This window comes from Berghia stephanieae, chromosome 1, assembly GCF_034508935.2.
Source record: "Berghia stephanieae isolate SIO BIC M18660-M18661 chromosome 1, UCSD_Bste_1.3, whole genome shotgun sequence".
In the NCBI taxonomy this organism is placed as follows: Eukaryota; Metazoa; Mollusca; class Gastropoda; order Nudibranchia; family Aeolidiidae; genus Berghia; species Berghia stephanieae.
In genome coordinates this window covers 138,090,527-138,105,526 of record NC_088360.1, presented here as the reverse complement: position 1 = coordinate 138,105,526, position 15,000 = coordinate 138,090,527, and the positions used below count along the sequence as shown (strand labels likewise).

Sequence of the window (15,000 nt, the reverse complement as noted above, 5' to 3'; positions counted from 1 at the left end):
ATTTAAAAATTTGGCCAGAAAACTCGTCCTTCAAATATAGATCGATTTAAATGAGTCTCATCTTGGCAAAAAACTCCCAAACCCAGGACTTCGCGAAGTCCCGGGTTTGAGAGTTTTTCCCAAGTTGAGAATCATTTAAATCGAGCCCAAGTCCAGGGTTTGAGAGTTTTTACCAAGATGAGAGTCATTTAAACCGATCGATATTTGAAGGACGAGTTTTCTGGCCAAATTTTTTTTTATATGTGTTTTTTTTTTCAGAGTACGGCAGAGTGGACAGCAAGATCATGGGACAGCAGATCCCATATTGTGCCATTGCTTCGTTATGTAGTAGATACACCAGGCATAGATGAAGACTTTAAAGGACAATCAAACTACGATCAGCTCTTTAACTCACTCAACCCTAACACCGACTATATCCGTAGTTTACCCGGGTTACTTTTACCCCATGCCTATTTGTGACCCTCCGTCTCAAAACGGTATTATGTCGGGATGATTCAGACCTCAGAAAGTGAATTTAGAGATAGAATGATGAGAAATTGGACCATAGAAGTTTTTGCAAAGCAAAAAATAGTATTTATACTCCAGCATGACGTAGAGAAATTAAACCCAAATTTGATATTTGTGGCTATGAATTCAATTTCCCATATTTTAGGCGTAGCTAGTATCAAAGCTAATGTTTTTAGGTTTAACATGTTAATGGTAGTTGAATAAAAATATCTATGTACATGCTCATTTTTAATACATTTTTTCCAATTTTGAAAAGTAGCAAAAATCTCTAGGATTGAGTGAGTTAAGCAAGTATGGAAGGATATAACAGTGACGTAACACAGTGGAACCTGTCATTTTGTGACACATTCCCAGGATGGTCAAGAAGGCGAATATGAAGTGAAATGCACTTTAAGGTCATGAAATAGAAGTTTTATACATGATGTCCCACCTCCTTTATATGGTATTATGTCGAAGTGGAGCACGGCATGTCGAAAGCACTTTCGAATCAAAATGACAACAACGAAATATATCCAGTTTAACTCATTTGTGGAGGACATTATCAGAGATGTGCGGCTATGTGGTCTCGTGGTATGACACTCGCTTTCGGATCGGAAGGTCCTGGGTTCGAGCCTCGCGCTCGGCGCATAGTTGAGTCCTTGGAAAAGGCTCTTTACTCATTTTCTCTCACCGTACTCAGGTGTAAATTGAGTACCTGGCCGTTAACAGCGTTAATTGAGCTTTTATATAGCGCAATATCCACTAAACGTGCTCAAAGCGCTTTACAAGGGGTTCCTGGTCAACAGCAACATTTTAACATGTAGGACGAGACATGACGCCTGTTAGGCGATATTACCATTTTTCGGACAAAGACAATGCTGTTGACGGCCAGGTACTCATTTTACACCTGAGTACGGTGAGAGAATGTGAGTAAAGAGTCTTTTCCAAGGACTCAACTATGCGTCGAGCGAGGCTCGAACCCAGCACCTTCCGATCCGAAAGCGAGTGTCATACCACTAGACCACATAGCCGCACAGCGTTGTCCTTGTCCGAAAAATTGTAATATCGCCTAACAGGCGGCATGTCCCGTCCTACATGTCAAATGTTGCTGATGACCAGGGACCCCTTGTAAAGCGCTTTGAGCACATTTTAGTGGATATTGCGCTATATACAGCTCAATTTTAATTTTTAAAATTTTAATTTAATGTTAATGGCAAATGACCTACAAAATTTCTCTGTCGTCAATCTGGAATTTATTAATGTATTTATGTCTTTATTGGGGGTTTTTTATTGTTGGCTGAAGAAGGGTTTTAAGCCCGAAACGTTCCGTGTTGGGTATTTTGTTCTTTTTTAAAAGTTCTTGTAATATTCATTTTTGTTTGTTACTTTTTACAGTCCACACACAGCTTCTAGCAGCTTAGTGTCAGTTTAATTCGTGTCAGTTTAAAGCATGTGGGATTTTCTAAGGAGGATCAACATAATAAGCATAATATTCAGATTTTTGTTTTGATTTGTTTGTTTTGTTTTTTTTTCATTAATTTGTTTGTTTGTTTTTGTGTGTGTTTGTGTTTTTTGGTATCAATGTATGATTGATTTTTTTTTTTGAGGGGGGGGGGGTGCCTTGTTTTATTTTGCTTTTTGTTTCTTGCTTTTTTAAAAAATTTGCTTTGTTTTGTTTGGTTGTTGTTGTTTTTTTTTTGCTTTGTTTGTCCTTGAGGTGGGGGAGGGGTTGTCATTTTTTTCTCTTTAGCGAAGTATAATTTCCCCATTCAAAAGCTATCTTTTAAAATACAACCAAGTGATACCAGCAAAATGATACTTTTGTACTGAAAAGAGGCTTTCCCCACACAATGTTGTGATATGGAAAATTGATAGCGTTACTGCAACAGGAAATTAAGTCAATTACCCTAGAGCCTTGAATTTAATGATGCAAGACCGACGTGTACATATATGCAGGTCTGACGACCGAACGCAATTAGATTCAGTAGTCTGATGTCACCCGCCCGGCAACGGCGGCCATCTTGGTTCTAAACAAAGAAAATCATTACTTTTTATTCTTCATACTGGCTAGAACTTTTCATATGCCTTGTGATCAGAATGTGTAAAAGTCAAACCATGATCAAATTTATAGTTTTTTTCCCTCTGGATACGCTTTTATGCTCGCCGGAGAAATATTTTATACGGGCGTCCGCCATTGTTCCGATAGTTTAGAGCCAGTGTTACTAAGTTACCATGCGTCATTAGGAAGGAAGTGACGTTACGACTGTTGAAGAGTATTATGGGCTTAGTTTAACATTGTTGTAATGGACAATATTTTGCTTCAATTTTTGAGATTTGTGACCCGCCGTCTCAAAGCGGTATTATGTCGGGATGCACTGTTAGGGAAATTGAATTCATAGCCACAAATATCGAACTTTAGTTTAATTTCTCTACGTCATGCTGGAGTATAAATACTATTTTTTTTTGCTTTGCAAAACTTCTATGGTCCAATTTCTCATCATTCTATCTCTAAATTCACTTTCTAGGGTCTGAATCATTCCGACATAATACCGTTTTGAGACGGAGGGTCACATTTGTCCATTTCACTTCATATTCGCTTTCCATGAGCCCATAATAATGAAGTGGGTTATCAGACCTGCAAATAAGTCATCAAGTTTGTTTTTTAACAGCGGGGGCAGCGTGGCTAAGCGGTACAGTCTTTGCTTCGTACCCGAAAGCTACCGAGTTCGATCACCCGCCGCTGCACTATGTGACCTTGAGCAAGTCACCTCATCCTAGCTCAAATTGCGGCGCTGCACTGCGGCTAACGCCTGGGTTATTCCAGTAGTCTTCCCTTGGAATTGACCCTAGAGACAAATTATATCCCCTTATGGGATAAATAAAGGGAATTTTATTTTATTATCTTTTATTTAAAACTAAAGCAAAACATCAAATCAGCTGACTTTATTTGTGACCCTCCGTCTCAAAACGGTATTATGTCGGAATGATTCAGACCCTAGAAAGTGAATTAAGAGATAGAATGATGAGAAATTGGACCTTAGAAGTTTTTGCAAAGCAAAAAAAAAATAGTATTTATACTCCAGCATGACGTAGAGAAATTAAACCAAAGTTTGATATTTGTGGCTATGAATTCAATTTCCCTAACAGTGCATCCCGACATAATACCGCTTTGAGACGGCGGGTCACATTTTGTTCTTTTATTTACACATTGGACATGCTCACTGGACCAAACCTTGATTGTCCACACACAACAGTCATGCAGTTATTTTGATAGAATCCCAGGTTAACGGCCTTTGGTCAGTCATGTCATCCAGATTGTGATTGCAGCCCGCCCCGAGCTACGTAATACAACATTCAATGACCCGTTACTGTCTAGTAACCCCCCCCCCCCCCTCAAAAATGGACATTAGGGGATAAAATAGTCTTCGGAGTCGTACTAAATATAGGTATTGTATCAATTCCTCGGTGCAAGTAACCTCTCGTTAACTCTCTCCTTACCAGCCATGTTTAGAATTTCCCCCAAAAATTCACACCCACCCGACACAAAAATAGAATGTTCTTACTCAAACAAACAAGTAACAAGTGCATTCTATAGAAAATGTTGTTCAGCAAAATGATGTCTACAACACAGTGTTTAGTATTTATAGCTGTAATCAAAGCATTTCTTTACATTTTGTGATGTACAAGAGAAATCAGAATGAGAAAATTCTTGGTTGCATCGTAACGAATGTGACGATTTTCCTATGGGTGGTAAGGAAAGGGTTAAACAAAGGACACAACTCTATATAAACACAAAATGGCAGGCGTGTACTCTACCCTGCAGTATTCCGGGGGGGGGGGGGGGGGAAATAGAGCTTTTATATAGTGCAATATCCACTCAACGTGCTCAAAGCGCTTTGCAAAGGGTCCCTGACCAACAGCAACACGTAACATGTAGAACGAGACATAACGCCTGATAGGAGATATTACAATTTTTTTCCAACAGAGGCAACGCTGTTGACGACCAGGTACTCATTTTTTTGTTGATAAATGGGAAACCCGTAACGTCCATATTATCTGTTTTCGTATATTAAATTGAAGCTTACATTCAATTTCACATTGTTATGTATTTCCCCGAGCTTCGAGCAGCAACATTTACACTTTCAATATCCTGTACTCCGAAAAAAACACGTATCTAAATTTAAAAGTTTGACCAAAAAACTCGTCCTTCAAATATTAATCGATTGAAATGACCCTTTGCAAAATATCTTGACAAAAACTCTCAAACCTGGGACTTCGCAAAGATATCTTACTTAGAATCTCAGATTTCAATCAGAATTTCTCTGGTCTTTCCTAAATTGTCGATGTTGGGAATAAAATATCACTGAAAAAAAGGAATTTGTCAATGAGAGCCACTCACTATTATTCGAGTATCAGTAAAGTTTTTGGAACAACCCTGAGACCAATAGAATAGCCTATATTATACTATGTACCACGTAATGGACGGTTCGGTCAAAAGCCCTTCTTAATTTAAGGACATAACCTAAAAAAAAAAAAACAGTGATAAGGGGGGGGGGGGGGGGGGGGGGGGGTCGGCTAGAAGTTTTTAAGTGAACTAAGCTTATGATTGATGTTTGTATATTATTTGTGTGATGTTGTGTGTGTGTTTGTGTTTGTGAGTCGACAAGTGTGTGTTTATGTGTGTGAGCACGCACATGTGTTTGTGCGTACTTATGAATTATGAAGCATTTTATCCTAGAAACACGAATTGTTTTATTTACAAATTATCATTTAACATCTGTAAACTTCTTTTACTGTAATATTTTACATTTCCTGTTTCATCACCCCTCTATCTCTCCCCCCCCCCCCCCTCCCTCCCCCTCCCTCTCCCTTTCTCCATTCCAACACCTCTCCAATTCCAGTGTCCTCAACATAATTCCACAATGATTTCAGTTTCCGGACACAAAACAAGAAAACTGAAAACAACCCAATTATTTCTGACCGACAAAAAGAGGAAGTGGGTAGTTAGTCATCGTTAGTCGTATCTACCGTAGACCGTAGGCTTAATTAGGTGAGCGACCAAATTTATCTGCCGTACAATGACAAAACACTGTCTTTTCCTTGCCTTTTGCCCCAGGAATCTTTTACATCATATTATATAAATAAAAGAGAGCTTTAATGTTGATATAGATAGTATGCAGATGACGTCACTCAGGCTTTTGTTATTGTTTTTGCCATCCGCGTTTGTAAGTTGTTCTCACTAAACTGTATTAACCCGACTATAAACGTTCACGGTTACACAGAGTTTGTGTGTTGGTCCGTTATACTTCCGGATGGCAATGTTGTGAACTCCTTGGCCAAGCGCATTCTATCTATATCCACTAGACGGGCTCAAAGGGCTTTACAAAGGGTCCCCGTGCCCAGGAATCTTTTACGTCATATAAAAATAAACGTGAGATTTAATATAGAGCAATATCCACCAAACGTGCTCAAAGTATTTTACAAAGGGCCCCTGACCAGTAGCAATGTGTAACATATTGAAAGAGACAGGACGCCTATTAAGCGATATTACAATATTTTTTTTTACCGACAGAAACGACGCTGTTAACGTCCAGGTACCCGTTTTATACCCGAGTACGGTGAGAGAAAGTGAGTAAAGAGCTTTTTCCCAACTGTTTTCAACTATGCACAGAGAGAGGCTCGAACCCAGGATCCCAATCCGAGTGTCATACCACAAGACCACATAGCGCAAATTGGTGGAAATGACCCTCAATTTGTTAAAAAGTCTTAAGCCTGAGACTTCAAAGTGGTTTCATGAAGTTTCAGGTTTGATTTTGTTAGGACAAGTTGGTTGTCATCTTATTATAACGATTATATTATGAAGGTAAAAATTTCTAGTGATATAAACAAGTGTTTTGTCAGTGTAGGGTGGATTGGGGTAGTAGACGGGTCGGAAAGCCATTGTTTATGATGTGTATGTGTATATGTATAAAAAACAACATGTGTATATTATTATGTATGTATGTGTTTGTGTGTGTGTGAGTGTGTATCAAAAATTAGGACAGTCATCCATCATTTTCATAACCTCTATATATATAGATATTATGCAGATGACGTCACTCAGGCCTTTGTTATTGTTTTTGCCATCCGCGTTTGTGAGTTGTTCTCACTAAACTGTATTAAGCAGACTATAAAAGTTCATGGTTACACAGAGTTTGTGTGTTGGTCCGTTATACTTCCGGATGGCAATGTTGTGAACTCCTTGGCCAAGCGCATTCTATCTATAGATAGTATGCGCTGAGCTTAGAAGCTCATAACATTGCCATCCGGAAGTATAACGGGCCAACACACAAAACGGTGTGTATCCATGAACGTTTATAGTCGGGTTAATACAGTTCAGTGAGCATTACTCATAAACGCGGATGACAAAAAACAATAACAAAGACCTGAGTGACATCCTCTGCATACTATCTATAGACAGATTACTTACTACCGAGGCGGCCAAAAGAGATACTATTTTTAGAAGGCCCTGCTTACTACAGATATTGTACGGACGAGTTAAAAGATACGGTAGAAGTGGAGTGAGAGAAAAAAAATAATGATTTGAAACATCAAGTCGATTTATGTTATTTTCCAGTCATTTCTTTATCGTATATTATAATTCTCAATCAATCAGGACGTATGTTAATTCCACGTTAACCAGAAGACCGACAACGGTCGAACAGAGGTGGCAGAAATGATTGGGTTTGTTATGGTTTTTGAACTGGGATGAGATTTGAAACTCAATAGGGGTCAAAACCAAAGGAAGAAGAATGAAAAGGTTGACATTGTTAATAATACGTACCTAATGCTAATAATATAATGTTAGAATCCCAGACTTTCATGGTAAATAATAAATAAACTTTTCATGATTCCAAAGTGTAAATTTGTATTTAGGGTCTATTCCAAAGAATAATCCAGGCATTAGCAAGGTGAGCAAGCTGTCTTGCAAAAGGTCCCATAGCGTGGCGTAGAGTCGTACGTTGAACTATATTATAGCGCTGTGTAATCCTATTCGGTCTCAATTATTGTGTGTGTGTGTCGAACCTGGGACTTCGCCGAAGTTTTTCCAGAGTACGACAGTTAACTGCTCTTAAGAAAGAACCAATAGTTAAACAGGAACGGGTCAGCTGATAAATGTGTGGGGTGAAATAGAAATAGGGTATAGATTGACTTAATTGGAATAAAATGGGGTGGCCGAAGTCAAGAAGATTGCTCATTTCTAGAGCTACTCGAAACGGATATCATTTTACATACAATTAGTCGTGGGACTTTAAATTAAATACAATATCTCTTGGCCGAATGATGGGAAGTAGAAAGGCAATTATATAGATGATATGTAGATAGATAGATAGATAGATAGATAGATAGATAGATAGATAGATAGATAGATAGATAGATAGATAGATAGATAGATAGATAGATAGATAGATAGATAGATAGATAGATAGATAGATAGATAGATAGATAGATAGATAGATAGATAGATAGATAGATAGATAGATAGATAGATAGATAGATAGATAGATAGATAGATAGATAGATAGGTAGATAGGTAGGTAGGTAGATAGATAGATAGATAGATAGATAGATAGGTAGGAAGGTAGATAGATAGATAGATAGATATGATAGATAGATAGATGATGTTAGGGATGGATGGATGGATGGATGGATGGATGGATGGGTGGGTGGGTGGATGGATGGATGGATGGATTGATAGATGATAGATAGATAGATAGGATATATAGATAGATAGATAGATAGATAGATAGATAGATATATATATAGATAGATAGATAGATAGATAGATAGATAGATAGATAGATAGATAGATAGACTCACCAACTTGAAGTGAAGAACCTTTCCTGGAGAATTTGTCCACCTTGAGACTGTGTTCTGTATTCTTGGGCAGACTCTGGAGATAGACGGGAAAATGAAGTCAGAACTCCAGTCACTTGTTTTGCATTACACTAACTTCCGTAATTGGACTCAATAGTCTGATGTCACGTCGCCTAGCAACGGCGGCCATCGTGGTTCTGAACAAATAAAATCTGTACTTTTTATTCTTCATGCTGGCTAGAACTTTACATATGTCTTGTGATCAGAATGTGTAAAAGTCAAAACATGATCAGATTTATAATGGGTTTTTTTTCTCTGGATACGCTTTTATGCTCGTCGGAGAAATATTTTATAAGGGCGTCCGCCATTGTTCCGATAGTTTAGAGCCAGTGTTACTAAGTTACCATGCGTCATTAGGAAGGAAGTGACGTTACGACTGTTGAAGGGTATTGGATTCAATAGTCTGATGTCACGTCGCCCAGCAACGGCGGCCATCGTGGTTCTAAACAAAGAAAATTTGTACTTTTTATTTTTCATGCTGGCTAGAACTTTACATATGTCTTATGATCAGAATGTGTAAAAGTCAAAACATGATCAAATTTATAATGGTTTTTTTTCCCTCTGGATACGCTTTTATGCTCGTCGGAGAAATATTTTATAAGGGCGTCCGCCATTGTTCCGATAATTTAGAGCCAGTTACGAAGTTACCATGCGTCATTACGAGGGAAGTGACGTTACGAGTGTTGAAGCGTATTCGTTATGTTCAGAAAGCAACAACAACCCATTCTTATCAAATGTAAACATACCGATCATTAATATATAGTTCGAAGATGACGTCACTCGGGTCTTTGTTATTGTTTTTTGCCATCCGCGTTTATGAGTAATGCTCACTGAACTGTATTAACCTGACTATAAACGTTCATGGATACACACAGTTTTGTGTGTTGGTCCGTTATACTTCCGGATGGCAATGTTATGAGCTTCTTAGCCAAGCGCATACTATCTATAGATGATTTGTATTAATCTGATGCAAGGAATTTTCAACTTAAAAGCCTAAGTTTTCATCTGGTACTTCTTCTCCATACCCTATTTGTCTCATTATCAATCAGACTATAGATAGAATGCGCTTGGCCAAGGAGTTCACAACATTGCCATCCGGAAGTATAACGGACCAACACACAAACTCTGTGTAACCGTGAACTTTTATAGTCTGGTTAATACAGTTTAGTGAGAACAACTCACAAACGCGGATGGCAAAAACAATAACAAAGGCCTGAGTGACGTCATCTGCATACTATCTATAAACGTTAGAAGTGATTTTCAGTGTTGGTACGTCATATCTGGCTGGCAAATGTTGTGAGCATTTTACTTTTGAAATTTAATTTTAAAATTTTTAAAATGAATTTTAAAAAATAATAACAACAAAAAATCATACTATAAACGTTATATGTGAATTTCGTCGAGGTACGTTATATCCGACTGGCGGATGTTGTGAATATTATACCTAAACCCATAGCACCAATATCATAATATAATACTGGGAATTTCGCCTGGGGCAGCTGGCCTGGCCTTCGTTGGAATAGAAATGAATTTTGAGGGGCATCAAGGCGTTTTGTAATATATCATGCCAATATAGTGACGAATAGATACCAAGTGCGCAATGTGGTCTAGTGGTATGACACTCGCTTTCGGATCGGAAGGTCCTGGGTTCGAGCCTCGCGCTCGGCGCATAGTTGAGTCCTTGGAAAAGGCTCTTTACTCACATTCTCTCACCGTACTCAGGTGTAAAATGAATACCTGGCCGAAAAATTGTAATATCGCCTAACAGGCGTCATGTCCCCGTCCTACATGTTAAATGTTGCTGATGACCAGGGACCCCTTATAAAGCGCTTTGAGCACAAGTAGTTGATATTGCGCTATATAAAGCTCAATTAAAATCTAAATTTAAATTTAAGTCGGCAAAGCTAAAGAGAGTGTGCGGTGTGGTATGGCACTTGCCTTCAGATCGGATAGCCTGGGTTCGAACCCCCGTTGTAAGCGGCGCATAGTTGAGTCCTTGGAAAAGGCTGTTATAAATCATATTCTCTCACTGTACTCAGGTTTAAAATGAGTACCTGATCGTTAACAGCTTGTCACGTCTCGTCCTACATGTTACGTGTTGCCGTTGGCCAAGGACCCTTGCCCTTTGTAACGCGTTTTGAGCACGTTTAGTGGATATTGCGCTATAGATAGTTCGAAGATGACGTCACTCGGACTTTGTTATTGTTTTTTTTTTTTTTGCCATCCGCGTTAGGAGTAATGCTCACTGAATTGTATTAACATGACTATAAACGTTCATGGATACACACAGTTTTGTGTGTTGGTCCGGTATACTTCCGGATGGCAATGTTATCAGCTTCTTAGCCAAGCGCGTACTATCTATATAAAAACCCAAGATAAAGTTAAATTATTGTTAAATTATATATTTGAAAATTTTATCTTTTATTTTTAGATGTTTCATCAAATTATACAATGAATTCTATCGTAGATACAACAAAAAGAATGCACAGTTTTTATATCTGTACACACAAGGTAAAAGTGTTGACTTCACAATAGATAGAATGCGCTTGGCCAAGGAGTTCACAACATTGCCATCCGGAAGTATAACGGACCAACACACAAACTCTGTGTAACCATGAACTTTTATAGTCTGGTTAATACAGTTTAGTGAGAACAACTCACAAACGCGGATGGCAAAAACAATAACAAAGGCCTGAGTGACGTCATCTGCATACTATCTATACTTCTGCATCAGAGATGAAACGAAATTGACGTCACTCAGCCCCTGTTCTCACTAGATTATAGATAGTATGCGCTTGGCTGAGAAGCTCATAACATTGCCATCCGGAAGTATAACGGACCAACACACAAAACTGTGTGTATCCATAAATGTTTATAGTCAGGTTAATACAGTTTAGTGAGCATTACTCATAAACGCGGATGGCAAAAAAAAAAAACAATAACAAAGACCTGAGTGACGTCACTTCGAACTATTTATATATAGAATGCGCTTGGCCAAGGAGTTCACAACATTGCCATCCGGAAGTATAACGGACCAACACACAAACTCTGTGTAACCATGAACGTTTATAGTCGGGTTCATACAGTTTAGTGAGAACAACTCACAAACGCGGATGGCAAAAACAATAACAAAGGCCTGAGTGACGTCATCAGCATACTATCTATATCAATCTGACTATCATCATTCACGGTTACATAATATAGTACTGTGTGTTGGTACGTTATAATCCGGCTGGCGGATATGTGGTGAGTATTTTATATAGTCGCATAGCATCATTAACTTAGAGTGCTAATCACCAAAATGGTTGTCTAAAAACAGTAACAAAGAGCTGAGTGACCTCAATTTTGTTTTTTCTATAAAACGGTGTTTGTACCCAAAGTATTTTTTTTTCATTCAAATTAAAATCAGTATATTATATATATATATATATATATATATATATATATATATATATTATATATATATATATATATATATATATATATATATATATATATATATATATATATATATATATATATATATATATATATATATAGAGAGAGAGAGAGAGAGAGAGAGAGAGAGAGAGAGAGAGAGAGGGGGGGGAAGAGAGAGAGAGAGAGAGAGGGGGAGAGAGAGAGGGGGAGAGAGAGAGGGGGGAGGGAGGGAGGGAAAGAGAGGGAGAGTGGGAGAGAGAGAGAGAGAGAGAGAGAGAGAGAGAGAGAGAGAGCAATATTCACTAAACGCGCTCAAAGCGCTTTACAAGAGGTCCCAAGCCAAGTCCAACACGACATGTTGGACGAGACATGACGCCTGTTTGGCGATATTGAATTTCTTTTTCAGACAAAGACAACGCTGTTAACGACCAGGTTCTCATTTTATACCTGAGTACGGTGAGAGAATGTGAGTCAAGAGCCTTTTCCAAGGACTCAACTATGCGGCGCTTAGACCGGGACTCAACCCAGTACATTCCGATCCGAAAGCGAATGTCATACCACTAGACCACACAGCCTGTCATTCATCGCCGCTTGGTTACTCCAAGAACATCCTAAAAACCAATTAAAGGACAGCACCGTCGTACTCTGGAAAAACCCATATTTAAAAATTTGGCCAGAAAACTAGTCCTTCAAATATCGATCGATTTAAATGACCATCATCTTGGCAAAAACCCAAATCTGGGACTTCGCGAAGTCTTCCATAAAGTCCCAGGTTTGAGAGTTTTGGCCAAGATGAGGGTCATTTTAATTGATCGATATTTGAAGGAAGAGTTTTCTGGCCAAATATTTTTAATGGGGTTTTTTCCCCAGAGTACGCAGAATAAGGATCTGATTTTCCAACCGATGTGAGCACTGATGTGAAAATGGCCGGAAGTAAGAAACTCGACTCTGCCGTACTCTGGGAAAAAAAACACACGTATTTAAAGTTTTGACCAGAAAAGTCGGTCTTCAAATATCGATCGATTGAAATGACTCTCATCTTGATAAAAACTCTCAAACCTGGGACTTTGCGGAAGTCCCAGGTTTCAGAGTTTTCAGCAAGTTGAGGGTTATTATAATCGTATTCGAACAATATCTAAAGAACGAATTTTCTGGCCAAAATTATAATTCGTGTTTTTGCAGAATTTCGCAGTGCTGGCATCACTGTGTCTTGTCGCGGAGCCGAAATTACAGGGTTTGGGGCGAAGATGTTAACTGGGACAATAGGGCTTGTTTTAATTTCCTTTTAATTTAAGGGGATTTCTTTTGTCGTGGTTATGTAGACGACAGGAGGCCTCCTAGCGAAATTGTGATTTACCGCCTGAAGACTGTATCAAGTTGGGGTGAAAAAACGCTGTGTGATGAACACGTGATCAAGTCTAAATTTAGATATTGGAGTTTCAGTTAAATGTGAGCTTTTGTATAGTCTGGCATGAAGGGCTTCTTATTTGCAGGTCTGATATCCTAAATTGTTATGGCCTCATGTTGTTATTCTCAAACCAACGTAAAATATTGTCCATTACAACAATGTTAAATCAAGCCCATAATTGCATTCTGTATGTAGTCAGACCTGCAAATATGACCACTTAGGTATAGACCGGTAACCCTTAAATGTGACCCATCATCTCAAAACGGTATTGTGTCTTTACGGTATAGGTTGTAGGGCTTGAATAATATAAATAACTCTAAGACATGCATCAAAATGTGTTTTATTAAGAAGAAATTTAGAAGAAGAAAAAAATAGTCCTTCCGAGCCATTTGGACCATGGAGCCGGAGTTTATTCCGGTTTCTATAGCGTGAAATAGACAATGCAATTGCTTGCTACCCTTTGGATGGTACTCTAGTCTATCGCAAAGCACTTTCCGCCAGATCTAGCAGACCCAGCAAGCCAATCAATGCTGGGTGAACAGGGGGGTCAGAAAAAAAATCAAAACTGCACCCTGGATCGTGAAGCGAGTGCTCTATCAACTGAGCTATCAGGAACCCCCCCCCCCCCCTCCCTCCCATTAAGAAGAAAACAGAAAGACTTCACATTTTTCAGGAGCCAAACAGGAAAATGGCTCTGATTGTTTTAACTTTAACACTGTCTTGATGTGGATGGTCTCAACAGTGCTCAAAGCTCTATACATTGAGGTTAAATCTAACAACGACATGTAGGACGAGACATGACGCATGAGACATGAGGCTATGTGGTCTAGTGGTATGACACTCGCTTTCGGATCGGGAGGTCCTGGGTTCGAGCCTTGCTCGGCGCATAGTTGAGTACTTGGAAAAGACTCTTTACTCGCATTCTCTCACCGTACTCAGGTGTAAAATGAGTACCTGGCAGTTAACAGCGTTGTCTCTGTCCGAAAAATATTGTAATATCGCCTAACAGGCATCATGTCCCGTCCTACACGTTAAGTGTTGCTGTTGGCCAGGGACCCCTTGTAAAGCGCCATGAGCACGTTTAGTGGACATTGCTCTATATAAAAGCTCAATTTTAAAAAAAAATTTAAAATAAGATATCACATTTTCCATCTGACAACCACAACGCTGTTAACGCCCAGGTACTTATTTTACATCTGACTACGGCGAGAGAATGTGAGCAAAGAGCCTTTTACAAGGACTCAATTATGCGCCGCTCAGAGCAGCAGGATTGGGAACTCAAGACCTTCCGATCCAAAAGTGAGTGTCATACCACAAGACAACATAGCCGCAAAATACTTTGCGATAGACTCTCGTCCTACCCAAAGGGTAGCATTTAATTGCTAATGTCTAAATCACGCTATAGAAACCGGGATTAACTCCGGCTCCTACTAATGGCTCCGAAGGACTACAATATTTAAATAATACCGTTTTGTGAGAGTTGGCCAGATTGTGTGTTCTGTCGTCGTACGACTGACATGCTATCCATAGCGTGCTGTTTGATATAATATCGCGAGAATGTATTGGGGAACAAGATTTGGTCTTTGTACCGATAAGATATCGATATGGACTGGCTAATTAACCCGTTCACTGCCGTACTCTCAAAAACAGACGTATCTAAAAATTTGGCCAGAAAACTCGTCCTGCAAATATCGATCGATTTAAATGACTCTCATCTTAGCAAAAAATCTCAAACCCGGGACTTGATGGAAGACTTTGCGGAAGACACA

The 15,000-nt window shown here is 38.9% G+C and overlaps 1 protein-coding gene across 3 annotated transcripts in view; it reads right to left on the bottom strand.

Annotated features, from left to right (window-relative positions):
• The window catches only part of LOC144963337 (uncharacterized), a 247,965-nt gene that overhangs the window by 150,977 nt on the left and 81,988 nt on the right, over positions 1-15,000 (bottom strand). For all 3 annotated transcript variants that reach the window (XM_078897275.1, XM_078897277.1, XM_078897282.1), the window contains one exon: positions 8,347-8,419. In XM_078897275.1, the coding sequence (XP_078753401.1) occupies positions 8,347-8,419 (73 nt within the window). The remainder of the gene's footprint in view (positions 1-8,346; positions 8,420-15,000) is intronic.